The sequence below is a fragment of the Mchenga conophoros genome, linkage group LG13, assembly GCF_057382185.1.
Source record: "Mchenga conophoros isolate Kocher_MC1m ecotype Shallow Benthic linkage group LG13, M_conophoros_male_GT1.1, whole genome shotgun sequence".
NCBI classification, from domain to species: domain Eukaryota; kingdom Metazoa; phylum Chordata; class Actinopteri; order Cichliformes; family Cichlidae; genus Mchenga; species Mchenga conophoros.
Genome location: NC_140538.1, coordinates 26512980 through 26532526, shown reverse-complemented (window position 1 = coordinate 26532526; position 19547 = coordinate 26512980). Strand labels below are relative to the sequence as shown.

General features: G+C 39.7%; 1 protein-coding gene across 2 annotated transcripts in view; it reads left to right on the top strand.

Moving 5' to 3' along the window:
- The first annotated feature begins 3062 nt into the window (after window positions 1-3062).
- The window catches only part of blnk (B cell linker), a 25001-nt gene continuing 8516 nt past the window's right edge, over window positions 3063-19547 (top strand). The window contains exons 1-10 of one of the 2 annotated variants that reach the window (XM_085297555.1): window positions 3063-3238; window positions 3467-3529; window positions 9730-9776; window positions 15473-15538; window positions 16077-16123; window positions 17098-17141; window positions 17220-17331; window positions 17602-17693; window positions 17791-17851; window positions 18012-18074. In XM_085297555.1, coding sequence (XP_085153681.1) covers window positions 3170-3238; window positions 3467-3529; window positions 9730-9776; window positions 15473-15538; window positions 16077-16123; window positions 17098-17141; window positions 17220-17331; window positions 17602-17693; window positions 17791-17851; window positions 18012-18074 — 664 coding nt within the window. In that variant the 5' untranslated portion in view covers window positions 3063-3169. Of the gene's footprint in view, window positions 3239-3466; window positions 3530-9729; window positions 9777-14919; window positions 15077-15472; window positions 15539-16076; window positions 16124-17097; window positions 17142-17219; window positions 17332-17601; window positions 17694-17790; window positions 17852-18011; window positions 18075-19547 lie in introns of those variants that run through there. The other variant, XM_085297556.1, reaches the window with a different exon arrangement.

Genomic DNA, 19547 nt, shown 5'->3' with positions numbered 1-19547 from the left:
CTCTGAGATGAGCTCTCTAAAGTATTTCTGCACCTCTAGGAATCGCCGCTTTTGTGAGTTTGTGTCGGTGTTGTTGTGCGCCACTTAACTTCCATCCAGGAAAAAAAGAAACACCTACTTTGGTAATGGTGCAGTTGTTTTTTTCACTTGTGGCTCTCTCTCTCTCTTTTTTTTTTTTAATATTTGGGAGCAGAGTTGGTGAGAGCTGGCAGACAGGAAAAGCCTCTGGCAACAGGTGTTGAGGATTTGGTGTTTACCAAAAACCACCTGCCAAGATCGAGTGATTGAGGATGTGAGCGGGAGAAAAAAATAAAAAAAAAAATTTCTTTTTTTGAAAAACACTGTGCTGACGTGGTATTACTCATTTCCAGTGGAGCATTTTCAACAAACACACACTTGGAGGAAGTAAACAATTACTGATCCAGTAGCTGCTTCTTCCTCTTCTTCTTAAAAAGCTGCTCATAAAGTTTTCATGGACTTTAAATTCTGCTCCTCTCGACTGCCAGCGAGGCCTCTCGCTCCTGGGAGACGCCTGAATTCTGGTCACCTCACAAACCCCTCACAGCTGTCCTGCCATGTCCAGTTCGTCTCGCCACTCACCGTCTCATTATGTCCGGACCAAGCCTGCACCATCTGCTCTGCCGCTTTAATTAGCTTACTGCCTAAAACTGAGAGCCGTTGTGGGCATTTCCCCGGAGAGCCCGCAAGCTCGTGCACGGCCTTTGCACACATACAGGTACTGTATACGCAAGCCGTTGATGATTAGGAGCGTTTATCTAGGGAATACGGCTGCATATGGATCAGACAGAAATGCAGACTGAAAATAGATTTAATCAGCTGAATTCATCTATTCCTTTTGTTTCCAAAGAGGTAATTACAGCATGAGCCGTTGTCTCCTGTTGTTATGATTCCTGTGCTATGGCGGTGAGGAATGTAAAAGAAAAGGTTTCAGCGGGTCTTTGCTGTAATTGTCTGCAATAATGGATCTGCTTCAGTAGACCAAACAGCAATGATTTGTTGATTTAGGCGAGGGTGATGAAATCATTACAGGCCTTTATTCTACATCTAATTACCACAGGCTCTGTTCATTTCGTCACTTTAATAAGCACACCTTGTTTCTGTCTGCTACACAGAAATTATTACACAGATCTCATTACCGCCAAGTTCTGGGGGTTAACGGGTGTCACGGGGCAGACGCCACTAATTGTTTGACTGTTTACCCCCACCCATCCGCCATCCCAATCAGTCAGTTGTATATGAGGGTGCTGGCCCCCATCCAAACGTGAGACCGATGAAATTCTAACATCACTAAGACAAATGGCTCTCACACTGCCAGCAGCAATCGTTGCACGAGCAATGAATCCAATTTCTCTTTCACCTTTCTTGTGTAGCTCCGTGGGTGCAAGAGAAAATTGTCTAATAATTACAATTATGGTGCATATTCAGTTCCATTTAGAAAGGACAAAGTGACAGTCATATCTTGATTTTTTTTAATTTACCCCAACACAACTCTTGTGTTGGGGTTTTATAGTCTTGTTAGACTATAATAAGCCATTACAAGCACACAAATATTCAAACAATGCATGCTGTGCTCAAAGAAAGTTCACGTACAATACTGGAATCAAAAGAAATACAATAAAAAAGTAGCCAGACCTCCACATATTAGACAGACAGACAGACAATTTGTAGCTAGCAACCTTTTGCAACTTTAACTTAATTTAAGTTTCAAAATACCAGTTTGACATGATGCACTTTGTGGTGACATGTGCATTGTTAGAACCATCAGAACATGGGTGCATGCATGGACAGCGTATGCAGTAATACCCAGGTAGGATTTGGCCTTTGAACAATGCTCAGTTGACACTAAAGGGTCCAAAGAGTACCAGGAAAATATTCCCCACAACATTGCACTACCACCCTGAGCTCTTGATACAAGGCAGGATGGGATACATGCTCCAATTAGCTTAAAACTCGTTTTAACTTCTTTCTGCTAAGACGACAGTATAGTCAGTTTATCAGAATTTTTTAACTGCACTGCTCTGCTGCTCCAAAAAAATGTTAAAAATGGTTAAAACATACTGAAAAAGCTACACAAGTCTTTAAAAGCTCAAGAACAGCGGAATGGAAGCTCCACTTTCATTCCAGGAAGTGGGTTTTGATGGCCGAGCAGCTGCATCCAAGCCTTACATTACCAGGCCAAATGCAAACCATCAGATGCAGTGGCACAAAGAACGCCACCAATGGACTCTAGAGCAGTGGAGAGATGTTCTCTGAAGTGATGAATCACGTATCTCCATCTGGCAATCTGAGGGACGAGTCTGGGTTTGGTGGTCAGCTGTTATAGCTGCAAACCCTATGGTTTAAAAATAGGATGTTACTGAAGTTCATATGCGTGCGAAGGCATATGAACATTTACGGCAATACAGTGTATCATGCAAATAGCAAATATTAGCAGCAGGCTCTATTAAGTTACATTCCACCACTTGTTCTGTCCATGTCCTCATCTGATATCACTTTGCATTGCAAGAGTAATTGCACTCTAGTCAAATGGCATTGGTAGGATGGCAAGTAGTGATGTCTGACCTGAAAGTATCTCTCCCCCCCCCCCCCCCCCCCCACACACACACACACACACACACACACACAAATATATAACAAAAAACGTAATTAGGTTAACTTAAACTTATCAAAGTTTCCAAAAAAAAGCTGAATGAAGGAATGCACTCTATTTGTGGCCATCTTCAGAGAATAATGCAACCTAAAGAGTCTCATGAGTGTAATAAGATCACCCCCTGAAATCAAAATCCTTTATTTAACTGTAAATGAAGCAGGCATGAGCTAGGATGTAAAAAACTAAGTCCCACTGTTATGAAACTTTTGTTTCAGAAGTATTTATATAGAACGAGGAAGTCCCCGCTTCCCTATTCGTTAATGGCTCATTGTATTGTATGGGACAACTTTAAAATTTATGAAGACATAAATTGCCACACCACTTATGGGTTAAGAGAGAGAGAGAGACGGGAAACGTGTGTTGGTTTTAATGAGGTGACCTTGCTGTGTGTACTTCTCCCTGCTGAAGCTGCGCTAGAGCCGCGGTGCGTGACGGGTCAGTCTATTACTGTACTTCCAAAAGCACACTCGTACTCAGAGGTTCCCTGTAGAGACAGAAATGAACCTGCCGTCCAGAGAGGAGTGCGAGGGGTGGGACCAGGCAAAAGTAGCCTTCTTACTGTATAAGGTGAGTCCACTGGAAATGGGAGAGATGCTTGTGTTTTGTCGCACTTTAAATATTCACCAGTTCATTCTGAGGGTCACGTATAATGTTAATGTTAATGCACATAAGCGGCTAAAGTGTTAAAGTAAGACCAGGACATTAGATGACTGGAAGTTAAATGTTTGTTTGATTCAATAAGTGTGTGTAATTAGTCATTTAAAAATAGTGAATGGATATGTTTACTCTCCTCAGAATAATATGCAAGAATGCGCCGTCACCGTAAACAGACTGAAAATTAATGGACAGAGATTTCTGGTGAGTCTTTCCTCATTTGTACCTGAATAATCCAGAAATGGCTCTTTCTCCCACACAGTTACATAATCTACGAATCCACCCAGGATCATATCAGGGTTGTGGTTGTGTTCAGTTTGTTATTCTAATTAAAATGGTCAAATCCTGGCGAGCAGTTGTTATTATTGTGATTATGACATTAACAGCAGCAGAATAATTACATTTCCTCGAGCTGTTTATGCCATTTTGCTAGAAAACACACACACACAAAAAAAATTCAGTTGAGGTTGGTTTATTTGTAACACTCTCACTCTCTGTTACTCTGGCAGACATTTTTTTTATTGTTTTCTTGTTAAAATGTCACTGCTTGACGAACACACTTTTACTATGAATCTAAAAGCACGTTTCAAGTTGAAAAACAGGAGAGTTCACAGGATACGAAACATGACAAAAGCCGGTTGCATTACTTCCCACACTTGCTCTTTGTGTAAACTGTGGCCCTGCTAATGTGGAAGTCTGTGTATCTGTTGTAACTTCTGCTTTGGTTTCACCCTCGCTGCTCTGTCTCCATCATCCACGCCTTGCATACAATCTCTGAGGCCTTTCTCATAGCTACCGAGAAGCAGGCTGCCAAACTGAGCGCAGTTGAGTGCCCCTGTTCGGGAGAGAGTAAGGAGTGTGAAATGAGTCTCATGGCTAATAAAGCTGTAATCCCCACTTACTTAAGTAAGTATCTCTAAATCTGCTTCAGTCATGAGGGGGAACGCTGTTTAAAGAGGATTTTATGCAGCAAATAACTGAAGTGAGGGTTTATAACTCCCTAATATTTGGTGTTTTGGGGGATCTTTATAATACTTCAGTAAAAACCTCCCACACACTGCCAAGCCTGAAGAAGCTTTCATTCATATGCATCTTTTAAGTGGACGCTTATGCACACTTCTTGCCACGCTCTAAATTAGAGCAGCGGCCTAGTCGCCTATTCATTATTCAATGACCCTGAGCTAACTCTACTTTAGGTGGGATATTGCATCACTGAAGTGCATAGTTCAAAAAAAAAAGATGCGGATTTTATCAGTCAAATTGATTAATACTTCAGAGCAGAGGCTTTGATGTGCACGTTAACATCACCAATCTGAAATATACATATACATGCAGTATGTGTATCGATTGATAGATCTCCTTAGCTATGGATCCAGCCAGTGCACGCTTAAGTAAACCCATGCTTTTATTGAGTGGCTGCCCAGCTTTTTAGTTTAACTAGCTTCAAGGTTGCGGTGTCTGACAGACATTCCCCAGTCAAACTTTTAAGCTTTTTTTTAGCCAGTATTTTTACTGCAGCAAAGGAATTTGATCTATAAATAAAATCCCCAACCAGCTTCTCGATGGATCACTTTTGGATGAAATTTCCTTCTGCTGTTCGGTGTCCTCAGAGGCTGAATCACGCTGACTTTTGTAAACCTCTAACTTTTTCTCCAGTGCCGCAAGAGGAGGTCGACATTTGTGGTTCAGAGCAAAGTGGCTCAACAACAACTGGGTTCACGGGCATAAAATTTGCAGCAAATATTCTGTGTTTTGTTTTGCTCTTGACTTTATACTTTGCTCCACAAGCAGGTTGGCATTTTTAACTATTGTGTAGCATATGCAAGCAATTTGCACAAATCATAGACTGTATATAATACTTCATGTTATATAATTCGCTATTTTAAGTTCTACAGTACAGATATTTGTGGTTTGATTACCTCCTGGTTGTCCCTCCAATCAAATGCTCCCATCAGTATCATCTTGTTAGCATTGCTACTAGAATATATTAGCAAGCTGATTTTAGGCTGTTTTGACTGTATATAAAATATGGACACCTGCTAGTTTGTGAAGGCTTTAAGCATGTTGGCTGTCACAGTGAAGTGGGGTGTGATAAGCAAGGGCCTTGACTGAAAAATCTGAGCACTCTTGTCAATCACAAGGTGGATCCTGAAGCATTAGTGGCTCTACAAGTAACCATAATTTACAAAACAACCAGACAGAGAAGATTTCTAACTCACAACTTATACTACAGCCCAGTCAAGAAACTGTTTTCTGAAGTTATTAGTGGAATCCTTTTCCTATAGACAACCAGTCTTTGTCAAACAACCAGGAAGGTCGCCCCCTAATGGTAATGATAAAGAATGCAGAAGCTTCACTTTTCAGATCTGGAACGTTACAGAAGAGTTATGGCACTACATGTTCACTGGTGTTTATGAGCATGCTTACAGAAAGTGTATAAAGTTGTCTGTGTTTGACTGAATAGCTTCATAGATACATATATTTGGAAAATATCTGAAAAAAGTCATTACTGTAAAGACATTTGTGTCTTTGAGAAAGGTTTTGTTTGGATTTTCAGTTGACGAAATCCAGCAGATGGTGCTCTTTACTTTCTCTACTACGAGTGACGCTGCTCATTGCAACTATCCAGTTCCTCTTCTATTTTTGACAAACATCCTGAAATTGCCCCTGGCAGTGTAATGTCACTTCCTTTATTTTACAAGAGCAACCTTTTTTAAAGATTCAGTGGTTGAATCATCAGTGTGCTTCCGAAAATATGCGAATATACGTTTTTGTATTGTTTGAAGGGGTTGTGTTTGCCTGTGTTGACCTAAAATCACATTTGACAACAACTGCAGTGTTGTTGACGCTCCAGCGACATCACTGAAACAACTAATTATTAATAAACGGAGAATTTTTAAAGGCATTATTTGCCTCTTCTACAGGTTTTTAAAATCCAGCAAAGAAGAAGAAACATTTGTAGTAAGTTATTTTTGACTCATCAGGAGCTCAGCGTGTGTCCAGAAGCAGAGCAGGGCCTGCACTTTGGTATCTGAATGTCATCCAGCGAGCATGCTTCTGCTGAGCATTGCCTTTGGCTTATTTTACATATTCATGTGATGTACAGTGGCTGGAGCAAAGGTCATAAAATCCTTTTTTTTTTTTAAAGTGTAAGAATGCAACACAGATCTGAACTGCTTTCATATGGAAACGTCATCGTCAGCTCCTGCCTCGAATGCATCTTATTCACATTGCACCCACAACGCGTGGTCACGATTTAGCGGTAAGAATGAAAGGTGGGAAAAGAAAAACAGTTTTATTCCGTATGAGCGGTGGGTGGCTGTATAATACAGTACGGAGCGGAATGACAGACAGTCAGCGCAGCGCAGATAAAGGTAATCTCTGTCTTTTTGATGCCACATTCGCTCACACAGGTAGACAGGTTAAAAGCGATATGTGGAAGCAGAAGATCAAAAGAACTGTCAGCTTCCATCTCTGTAATGCCGCCTGTGTGTGGCGGCTATGTGGGGAAGCCACTTTCAGCTTCGGTGTATCACATTGACATTACAAACAAAGGCCCCTCGAAAAAAAACCCACATATGCTTCCATTGCAGATGCTTCCTATGGAGCACATATAGCACATCTGCATATAGTTGCCACTTTATTAGGTGCAGGGTTGGACTGCTTTTTGCATTCAGAAGTGTCTTGTGCTGGAAACATACCTCAGAGATTTTAATCCATACTTACATGATAGTATCACAGCTTCGTGTCCGTAATGCGATGCTCCCAGTTCCACCTGTTAAAGAGCAGCTGTAGGGTGTACCTAATAAAGTGACTTGTATACGGGCCAGCAGTATATATTTCTGTTTTGCCGTTGGCCTTAAAAATCTACAGCGGCACTCTGCAATAATATATCCTCAGCGTAATAAGCAGTAATTCTTTAGTCTCACTGAATCTAATTTGAATTTTGACACAGCTGCCTCGTAATGGATAACAGAGCCACAAAGCAGGAAAAACACCTTAAACCAGAATTAGCTTGTCGACATCCAGTGTAGATTTGTGAACATGTGGAAAGTCTCTCACCTAATGACAGTCATGAGACCTTGTGCAGCTGCCGTGAAAGAACCGAGGGGTAATTTTGTGGCCGTGTAGCTGCGAAGCTGTTCTCTCTATCGTGAAATGAAACTCGTTTCAACGAGAAGTATTAACAAATGTTCGGTGCGTCAGACCCTTGCCCTTGCTGTTTGCCACTCCGACAGCAAACCACTCATGAACAGAAACAAGAATAGTGGTCGTCTGTGCACCTGGTTTAGGGTGAAACCGAGATTTCACACTGACGCAATGTAGACTTTCCAGTGGGATATTCTGTGATTTTAATGTGTTTATTACCATCAATAGTTTTGAGTCACTTTTAAATAACAGTTGGAAAATTTCCTCATTTATCTTACAAGAAAAAACCCACCCTAGGGTTGGTTTTTGCCAGGCCTGCTTGGCTTGTTTGCTTTAAACATGCTCTCCACCTTTTTAGCAGTTTTAGCTCCCTTCCACCTCTTAAATGTGTGTATTTATTATATAGATTATGAATGGTATTGATTTTGAGGGCCATTACAAACTAGGTTAGACTATAAATGCTATTGTGTGCTGCCTGGTTCATGTGACATACTTGTCCCTGTTTAAAAATAAACTACTTCTACAAATGAAAGCTAAAATCTCACTTTGGTTTATTACATACGCATGAATGACTGCACAGGGAAGTAATTTCAGATATAGCCTTTATCTTGCTAATGCTACTATCAGTATCGTCAAGGTTAAAAATGTCACATCATGACAATGAAAAAATGGTTTACAAGAAGACTGTGAAAAGGAAAAATGCCCCATTCACATTTACTAACAGGCCTGACCGAAGATCTAAAAGCATGTAAAGCATTGCAGTGTGACCATGAGCATTTTTAAAATGATAAAACGTGGACTCTGGGCCTACTGGAAAAAAGGGAACGGATGCACCTTGTAGAGCTGTTGTGTCTCATTTGAACAAGCACAGACACTCCTATAAATAATTCACCGTGTGAGCTGTGCCTGAGTATCCACTGGGGCAGACTATTTGATATTTCATTCGGTGTCAAAAGGCTAAGTCTGATTTTATACAGATGTTTTTTTCTTCTTCCTGTAAGACTGCGTGATGATCAAGTGTGTATCTGCGAGGGCAAGGATCAGTGCTTTGAAGGAGGCACAGTCTTTCATATTAAGCGATCTCACTTTTAAATTTACAGATGATTAAATCCCAATCTCAGTCTTAAAGTGCTTCAGCTATGCTATGGGCTTATTCCTAGAGGTAATGCGGCTTTTTGTTCAACCGAAACACACACATCAAGGTAGTGTGAGCTGAATTACTAACTCCCCTCCCTGTTTGATTTCTCTTATAAATAAACAGCTACTGTTTAATCAGCTTAACAGCATATCATTACACAGGTTTCACATCATACTTATTGAATAAAGGACCAATTATACATCATTCTTACGTTAAATTCAGACGCTTTATATTACAGCCTGTTATGACACGCCTCCGTCGGGTCATGTGACGTCTCGCAAACTAAAATTCCCAACTTTTCCCAAACATTTGTGGCCGTGGATCCTCATTACATTACAGCAAATTTAAAACGGAAGAGAGACAGAGCAAGTAACGACCTGGAGCAATGAATTATGAATGAAGAGGGGAATACATAATTTAGCGGAATTTGTTGCATATTTTATGGTAATCATTTTCCTTTCATTTACAAATCACAAACGCCTTACTGCAACACAGACATTATGAATACGACAAAAAAAAAACCTAATACAAGCGCAGTCGGCTAAACTTTTTTTTTTAATGTGAGATCATTTAGAAAATTGGGTAATATGATAATATGGTTGGGATTTGTTTGTATTAAGACGAGCGAGCCAAACCTGAAGGGCGACAACAAACAAAACAGCCAACGTTCATTTAATGTTGATTTCAAAATTATTTTCTATCAGCTTTTAGTTTAGAATTAATTCTTATAAAAGCACTCTGTTAATAAAAAAATATGTTACTCCTGTGTTAGTAGATATTTGGGCTCATAAGCAAGACGCTCAGCCCACAGCTTTCCTGTGAAATTACTGGAGTATGTTACCAACAGCACTTTTAGGTTCGTGTCTGAATGTGGCTAAACTGTGCCCTTTTTTGAGCTACAGCGAAGTTTGAGCACATGTGCCTCCAAAAAAGGCCCTAAGTGAGATGCTGCCATCTTTTGTTCCTAAAGAGGTAATGCATTCATGTCTCTTCTGCTCCAGTAAAGGTGACATCCTCGCCGTATCATCTCTGCTGAAAGGAATCACTCTGTAGTCTTTTATTTTCCTCCCATCCTGTCACATTTTTTTAACAGTTGATTTCTCTGATGTTCTTTCAGAACCTGAGTGAAAGTGACTTGAGCAAGTTTAGTCTCATCCACCAGCCGTAAGTAACACCCTCGTACCTCTGTCATCACACCCCTCAATCATATCCTCCTTTTCTCTCCCCCCGTCTCCGTCCTTCAGTTCTCCTTTTCTCTCATTTCTTTTTATTGTTGCTGCTGCAGTTTGACAAAACAAACCACAGGCTGACTGATCTCTCTGTCCAGAGCTACAAAACATTTCACAACAACACTAGCTGGCCATTTCATTAGGTACGCCTTTTCGACTGCTCATTAACTCTAATATCTCATTAGCTGATTGCATGGGCAGCATCATGGATGCTGGTGCCAAACTGCAAACCATAAGCATTTTTTTTCTCTTAAAAAGAGAAAATATCCAGTGAGTGAATGTTCTCTGAGTGAAAAGCACTTCTTGAGATCAGAGGTCATAGGAGAATGGTCTGACTGCTTTCAGCTGACAGGAAGCTCCAGTGGCGCAATCGGTTAGCGCGCGGTACTTATATGACAGAACACTGTGCTGTTGCCGAGGTTATGAGTTTGAGCTTCATAACCTCGGCACCTGGAGGACAGGTGCAGCTAAAGGCTAGGTTTGTGACCAGTGTTGGTCAAGTTACTTGAAAAAAGTAATCAGTAACTAATAATGATTACTTCCCCAAAAAAGTAATCACTTTACTGATTACTTATTTTTGAAAGTAATTAGTTACTTAGTTACTTTTTAGAAACATAATTTACAACCTGAATAGGTGATAAAGCAATAGATCTTTCAGCCCAATTCTACTTTCTGCCTAATCTATCATATAAAATGTAATCAAATGGAAAAGTCTCTTTTTAAAATTTGTTTTATTAGTTTTAATCTTTTAACTTTATGCATCAAGCAAAAAATTTTATTTTTTATATAGTGGTTCTGTTGCTCTATTTTCACCTGTAGCAGGATTGGGGCAGGCGGAGGTTTGCCCTGGTGCAGGTTTGCCGCAGCGGTCAGTGGAAGAATCCGCGAGTTTGTGAATTTACCATTCCGTGGTAACACACTCGGTGCTTGCTCGGAAGTTAAGGGGTTTTTCCGCTGTAAAAAGACGTTTTCTTCCCACGCAGTGAGCAGCGGACGCTAATGTTTTTGGCACTTTTTACGAATCAAACTCAAAGTAAGGTCAGTACTTCCATGCTTTAAACACTGCATGGTGTTGAATCCTCCCAATTCTTTGATCTTTGGGCTGAAGGAAGAACGGTGTATAAATGCTCAATCAACAGTCATTTTATTCCATACAATTCTCATTATTCCATACAACACTTTTGCGCAATACATCCGGATGGGAGATGTGCCGATGAGGGTAACAGCAGATCTCGAGGTGTATGACCATTTCTCACATTCTTATAGCTTCAGCCCCCCTCCAGCGTCATAAAACCTAAACATCCACATTCTTTCTCTCTCAGTGAGCCTAAGTTATGACCTTGGCTTCCTGTGCAGTATGTTCTGTTCCTTTCTAATCAGACAAATAAGGCCATGATTCTCTGAAAACAGTATTTCTTATAATGCAGCTGTATCATACATCATAAAACAATATCACTCATTCACAATAAATCAGCAGTCTAATGTAACACAAATCAGTTTATTAAATGTAATAGTTATCCCCTTCTTCTAAGTCAGGAGAATAATGCAAACTAAAACTACATAATAATTTCACAATCTTTAATTAGGGGTATAACATGGCATAAGATGATATAATAACCTCAAAATTTATCATACTCTCTCCCACACTCGATATATTATCCATTCTTGATCTGCACACAGCTGTTGCCACGAACGTCGCACTCGCTTACGTCATTGTCATGAGACACTCACAAAAGAATCCTGGTTTTAGTAACGTAGTAACGCAGTAACGCAGTGTGCTTACGGGAAAGTAACGGTAATCTAAATACCTTTTTTGCAATAGTAATCCCTTACTTTACTCGTTACTTGAAAAAAGTAATCAGATTACAGATTACTGCCCATCTCTGTTTGTGACTCCCACACAAGTTCGGTTCCCTCCCGGTATCCAGTAAGGGTCCTGGCTAGAGCTCCATGCTAAAAGCCCTGGAATGGCGCGGCTACGTCTGCAGCTCGGACACAAGCATTTCGCTACATGTTCAATAAATGTTGTACTGTGCATGCGACAAATAAAATTTGTATTAAGGAAGGTAACAGCAACAATATAACCACTCATTACAAAGTGTGCAGGAGTGCGTGTCTGATCGCAGAGCACATCAGACCTTATTGCAGATGGGCTACATTAGCAGAAAACCACACTGGTTGCCCCTCTTGTAAGTAAGTACAGGAAACCAAGGTTACCCAGGCCAACCGAAATTAGACATTAGAAGACTGACCTATAGAAGCAGTAGACTCCAAGTGATAAAGTGTGACTGCCCCAGATCTGCTTGTATTCATGTGTAAATAAGAGAAGGAGCAGAAATGAAATTACAATATTTGTGTGTGTGCTCGCGTACAGCTGGTTTCCGCTGGATCTGTGTACATGCACAGATGTGTTTGGGGAAGTTAGGGTGTCTGACTGCACCTGCACATGTGGCTGCATGTGTGTTCTTGTTTGTATGGTATGTACCCGTTGATGTATTCCCGTGTGTGTGATATAAACAGACACCATTAAGCTACAATTACTTGTTTCAACCGGCATGCTCTGTGAAAAAAAATTTAACTAGAAAATAAAAAATTAAATTAATTATTACGTGTTTCTTGAAAATTGTGCATTATTAAAATCTAAGTGAAACTTTCCTTGCGTGGAAAATTCAAATATTGTAACATAAATACAACATATTGTACTTAAATCTTAGAGTGAAATGTAAAAATATTTATCTCATCATTTTAACAGCATGTACAAAAGTCATTAGCTGAAAAAAAACACATCTTACCAAATAACCACTTTAAATCTGCATCTGTAGATATTCTTTAGACATTAGCAACAAAAATAGACAATTTCTTCCCATTTGTTTAGTGAAATATACCAAGAAATGCCAAAAATAACGCAGTTTGACAGGGTTAAAATAGTATTTTTGCACCAAGAAGGTGATTCACAAAGACTTATTAGCTAGAAAGAAAACTTGGCTTATTTCTGTGTGAGTGTACAGTGTGTCCACCAACACTGATGCATCACTGGGTTAGAAAACACACTATGAGTCATGGATTGGCCTCCCCAGAGCCCGGACCTCAACATTATTGAAACAGTGTGGGATCATCTCGACAGAGAACGAAACAAGAAGCAGCCAAAGAAGAGCTTTGAATGTCCTTCAAGACACGTGGAGAACTACTCTTGAAGACTACTTAAAAAGAATGACATGCAAGTTTTCTTAAGAGAGTTCCTGCTTCTTCTTTTTTTTCTTAAATAAAGGTGGTCATACCAATTACCGATTAGAATTGTTCAAACTGCTTTGCCCTATATACTGTGTTTCCATATGTTTGCACTTGTTTCCATAAATGGGTGCACTTCTTTCCTTGCAAACTATAAAAAAATGAAGAGTGTCTCCAGATATTTGCACACTGTAAATATTTTATTTACCAATAAAATTGGTAAAAAAAAATAGCAACTACAAATTCAAATGTAAAACTGGAAGCCCTGAACTTCCATACTTGGTCTTTTATTTTCTTTTATCCCATCACTCATTCACTTGTCAAACCATAAAGTTACTTTGAAAAAAGCAGCACCGTGCAGTTTGTAGGTCCACACTATGCACAGTATGATTCAGAGCACACGAAATCCAATCTGAAAAGCCACTTTTTGCAACACTTTCACATGTTATGTAACATGAAATGGACACACGCTTCCGTATATAGAAAGAAAAAAGTGACAAAGGTGAAGTGACAGACTAAATATCTCATACTGTGTTCGCATGTATTTTTATACACTCACTGGTACAACTGCGTGCTACCACAAATGTTGAAACAGCCAATCGCATGGCAGCAACTCAAAGCATTTAGGTATTCAAGATATCCTGCTGAAGTTCAGCTAGTGTATTCAAATGGGGAAGAAATGTTATTTGAGTGTTTCTGTGGTTGTTGCTGTGAGATCAGGAGGGTCTGACTATTTGAGAAACTGCTGCTCAACTGTGATCTTCCCACACAACCATCTCCAGGGTTTACAGAGAATGGTCCAAAAGCAAGAAACTGTGTGACAGGCCGTTCTCTTGGTGAAAACTCAACAACTCAATGCCAGAGGTCAGAGATTTGAGCTGATAGGAAGGTAACTGTAACTTAATTAACAAATCGTACCAAGCAAGGTGTGCATTCAGATGGTTAGGTCATGGATCCGTCCTGCCTTGTTCAGGCGAGAGGTGGTGGTGTAATGATGATGTCAGATATTTTCTTGGCTTCTTTGGGGCTTATGGTATGACTGTCCTCATACAGTATGCTGACTTCTGTTCTCATTGCGAGATCTGTTTAGATATTACCTTAAAAGTCCAAAGTTGTCTCTTTACTTCTTACCATGCACAACTTCCTCATATTACATCTTCCTCTGACTATGATTAAAGGCAGAGTAGACGTTTTTTTAGCAAAACAAAAACCGAGAAAAGAAATTCCCATGATGATCGCATACATGCTGTAGTAAATCAACTTCCTTCCAGGCTAACATGAGAGGCAGCATACTTGTTATTTTTCCTTCTTCTTTATAGAACAGGGTTACAACATGGTACTTTCCATGACATAATGACCTTAACAACAGATCATTTTTAAGGGTAAAAGCATAAGTTAGACATGCATTAACAAAGATATATTAGTTGAAACAGAGTGTTAAATAATAAAACACTCTGTTAGAGGAAGTTAGCAGAGTTGTACGTGTAATTGTGGCAAGTTCCAATTCACCTTTCAATCTGTTGTATAACATACCGATAACTCGAAGTCATTCTCTAGAAATTTCCTATATATGAAGTTATCTACAGTTGGTAAAATATCAGTGTTTGGAAGGGTGGAATTGAAGTGAGTCAAGGTAGATGTGATGTAAGAGGGCTGCTGAAAGTATGGCCACTGAAACCTATTTTTGAGAGTGTGTGTGTGTGTGTGTGTGTGTGTGTGTGTGTGTGTGTGTGTGTGTGTGTGTGTGTGTGTGTGTGTGTGTGTGTGTGAAGGGGAGTGGAAAAGAGAAGTGATTTGTCTGACAGAGGTGGCTCGAGCAAATTCCCTCCCCTGTGTGAGAAGGACGTGACTAAACAAAGGCAGGGTTCATTTACAATTCTGCGAAAAATTCGGCAGTCGACCTTTACCGCATGACAGGAATGTGGCCCGAAAAATGTAAACTTTTGGATCAAACATGAACATGGATACGTTAGGTAAACTGGCTGCTCCTGCCACAGCAAAGATCCGGTAAGAAGATGGGTTTTGTTGTAAATTTCGCGTGAGCGTTGTTGCTTTAAGCCAATTTTTAGTTTGTTTCAAATGTACAAGGAGTATAATTAGCAACAAAAAAAAGAAAAACAAAGCTATGATTTTTTTTATGTATCTTTTTTATGTTCTGCTTGGTAATATGTTCTGCAATTCATTACAAAACACTGTAAAACTACAAAAATGTCCATATAGACTTGTATTCATTGTATTCAGCAAAATGCCTCTAAACTCTGTCTGGAAAAGTGAAATGAGGAACTTATGTGAATGCTTCTTTGGAAAGTACTTTTTAAAGCTGAGAAACAAGACAAATTACATGTGCATGTACAACTGCATTTATTTATGACTTCTGTATGAAACCTTATGTTTGCGTTCCAGGCAGCTTCAGAAGATCGTTCAAGATATCAAGAAAAATGATGGCAGCTTCCTGAATAAACTAAAAAGGTCAGTTTCTTAGAATGAAAGCTTTGATTTTCTGCATGGGAAAGTTACACAGTTGATCAATTTATCTGTCCTGCTACAGTCAAAGAAAAGAAAAGCCTGGTGATCTAAAAGCAAAAGAAAAAAAAGTCCATGCGGTTTGTGTACATGCACCAGTGGAGAATGTCGATTCCTCTTTCACAACCGTTGGAAAAAGAGACGCAAAGCAAAAATAACTAAAACAGATGGCATCTCTCTCACTTTCCTTTCCTGAAATGAGTCCCCTCAAAACACGCTAAGGATAGAAACTGACACACAAAGGCCATTTATTCAACTCGTGTCTTATGTTTGCAAAAGACTGCTAACTGCATTTGTGCGTGTCATCCTTTTGTGGTTTTACAGCCTTCATGAAGTGAACACACATTTGCTTAAGTTTAAGTGGTCAATGAGTGCACTTTGTTCCACTGCCGAGTTGTCTAATGACAGTGTGTGTGTGTGTGTGTGTGTGTGTGTGTGTGTGTGTGTGTGTGTGTGTGTGTGTGTGTGTGTGTGTGTGAGACAGGCTGACAAACAAACCGGTGCCCACAGTACCGGCGAGAGACTACAGAGGTAAGAACTGAGTCATTAGCCCATATAGTACACTGAAGGAATCAGACATGTAGATTACAGGTCACTGTAATCTACATGTCTGTACAGGGCACAAAGATTCACCTGAGCGGGGCTCCTTGTGTTATTCCTATCCCAGTACAGAGACATCAATGGGACACTTGCTACAAAAAAATATATAACTTTGACGTTTCTGACTCATCTCATTAAGACTCACAAAGTTTCTTTTGACTTCTGATGCTCTTGGACGGGATTTTTATTTTTTGTACAGCGTGGGGGTTTCAGACTTTGTCCCACGTGTCTCCTTTGTGCAACTGTAGGAATGGAAACTTTTAAAGAAATCAATCTGTACACATACAGCCATATGTATTTTTAACTCTAGAAACACAAATTTGACATTTTGAAAGAAGAGAAGTTTGCTATCACTCTCCAGTTTTGATTTGCCGATACCTGCTAGCTTTCTATGAAATAATCTCCTGAACTCTATCACCACATTAGACATAAACATTTACATCTGAATTACAAGTCATCAGGCTGGATTATTATTTTTTAACGTACATCTTTGATTTTTTTGCCTCCGTGTCCATGCTTGAAGGTACAAATTTACTATTAAACAAACTCAGTCAGATCACCTGTTTTCAGATATTGGCTTGATAACCTCTTTGCTTAATTGTATAAAACTTACACAAAAGTAAAGTGTAAAAGTACAGAATGATAAAATTGCATCATTTTAAACGACTGAGAGACTTTAGTCTACAGTTCAAGAGGTGAGGAGACACACATCACTGGCTCCACAACCGAAACACTGAGTTTTGAGGTTTTACTCTAAAATTGTGCTCTAACACCTGCTGAGTTTCGTTGGTTGCCAGGTTTTACTGTTTTTAGAAATTTGGCTTTAATAACAGCAACGATTGCGTTTCCACATCTTGATTTCTTCCTCTTTGTTACGAAAATGCCTTAAACCTCTGTGTTTACAGATGACCACAGGGAAAGCGACGATCAGCTGTCGGATTCTGATTACGTAAGTTAGAAAAATGCTCATTTTAAATGATTCTTACACTTGCTGATACGCTTGCTATTAAAAGCGTGTTTATTCCAGGACAATGACACATATGAGGATCCACGTGATGATGACAGCTACGAACCTCCTCCTAGCCACAGAGTCTTCACCGCACCTCCCTCTGGTTCCTTCCCAAGGGGCGAGTATGTCGGTCAGTAGTCCTTTGACCTTTTTTGTGACTATACATACATGCTTTTTTTTTTCTTTGCTTTTTTTTTTTGTTTGTTTCACTGATGATGCTTTTGAAAATTTACGCAATGTTGACTTCTTTTTATAAAGTTTCTATAGCCTTGAAACTCACTCTTTTGCAGTCATCCCTACATTTCTGCAGAAGTGTGACAAACACACATTGAGTTGCAATACACCAAGCTGTCTCCATGCAAATGATGTCCCTTTTTCTGGTTCTGCTTCTCCTTTTCAGACAGCCCGCCCAAGCGGCCACCCAAGAAGCCCCTCTGCCCAACTAAGTTCAAAGAGCTACCCCCTGAACCCCCAAACGTGGGAAGTGATGAAGTAAGGCCACTTTGATGTGTCATTTCAGTTACATTTCACTACATATTTTAAAATATCTTCCAACGAATGTGGGGATGTTGTCTCTGTTGCTTTTTAGGAGGACTACATAAATCCAGAGGACAATGACAACTATATAGAACCTTCAGAGAATCCTAGCAGTAAGCTACAAGTCAAACATAGAGAAGAAAAAAAAAGATCTGTGCTTTGCAATATGCTGAATAACAGCTGGAATTTGAATTAAACCAGAAAACAACATAAAATACAAATAGTTACAGGAAAAATAATAACAGTCCTTTCTATGCTTTTCCTCATACGCAGTGAACAGTGGGAACAAAGCTACAAGAGACCTTCCCAAGTTACCACAGCGGACTCCAAGTCCCGGTGGGTAAAGCACATGGCCAGAGGGGTGTGCAGTGGTCCATCGTTTATCACGGGGGTTACGTTCTAAACGTATTTCGCGATCAGTGAAATCTGCGAAGTAGCCAACTTTATTTTTTACAATTATTATAGATGTTTTAAGGCTGTAAAACCCCTCACTACACACTTTATACACTTTTCTCACACAGGCATGAACATTTTCACACTTTTCTCTCTTGTTTAAACACTTTCAAAGTTCTAACCTTGGTAGAACAAAAAGTCCAGTATTATAGAATGAAACCAAAGGCACCCACGGTTGCTTTGATGGTGCAAAACGTCTCGTCAACATTGTTGTTTGTTGGGGATAAAACAAACATAGAGTACTGCACTTCCGAGTCACACTGCTAGCTTATTAAGATTTATGTAAATTTGACAAGCTGAACACATTCTGTACTGTGCAGGAGACACGGCACGAGATTGACTGACAATGGTCTACAGCCAATCAGAACGCAGAATAAAATGTGCTGTTAAAAAAAAAAGAAAGAAAGAAAAAAAAGAGAAAAAACGTACAAAATTACACACAAAAAAAATCTGCGAAACAGCGAATCCGCAAAAGGTGAACCACATTATACCGAGGGACCACTGTACTACAAAGCAAGATTAATGGGTTAAAACGGTTTGCGCCAAGTGCAATGTACATTCTTTGCAAACTGTGCACCTCATTGTCATGGGACTTTACTCATACGATGATGCAACAAAAAGTGTAAATGATTTTGTACTTGATTAGTATCTGCTGCTAAACGCTAATGTCAGCTTGACAACATGTTGTGTGCTAGTACCTCTTGTTGCAAAAACATTAGTTTGGGCACTTGTCAAAACGTTAGCGATTAGAGGCTAGGCTGCTTTGTTATTCTTACTACATTTTTTTTAGTAGTAAATAAGTTTTGCATGTGTTTTGTAAACTACATTATCAAGTTTATTAAAATTAGAGCCTCACTATGCACTAGATTCAGTTCAGTTCAATTCAATTCAGTTTTATTTATACAGTGCCAAATCACAACAACAGCTACCTCAAGGTGCTTTATATTGTAAGGTAGCCCCTACAATAATATATACAGAGGAAAAACCCAACAATCATATGACCCCCTGTGAACAAGCACTTTGGCAACACTGGGAAGGAAAAACTCCCTTTTAACAGGAAGAAACCTCCAGCAGAACCAGGCTCAGGGAGGGGCGGGGCCATCTGCTGCGACCGATGGGGTGAGAGAAGGAAGACAGGATAAAAGACATGCTGTGGAAGAGAGACAGAGATAATAAGTATGATTCAGTGCACAGACCTCTCTATGCATCATGGGAATCCCCCAGCAGCCTACACGTATTGCAGCATAACTAAGGGAGGATTCAGATGAAAAGTTAAAAAATCTTAGAGGGTAATGAACCAACCACATCTCAACCACATCTCTATTCCCTTTGAATAGAGGCATGTATCTCACATTA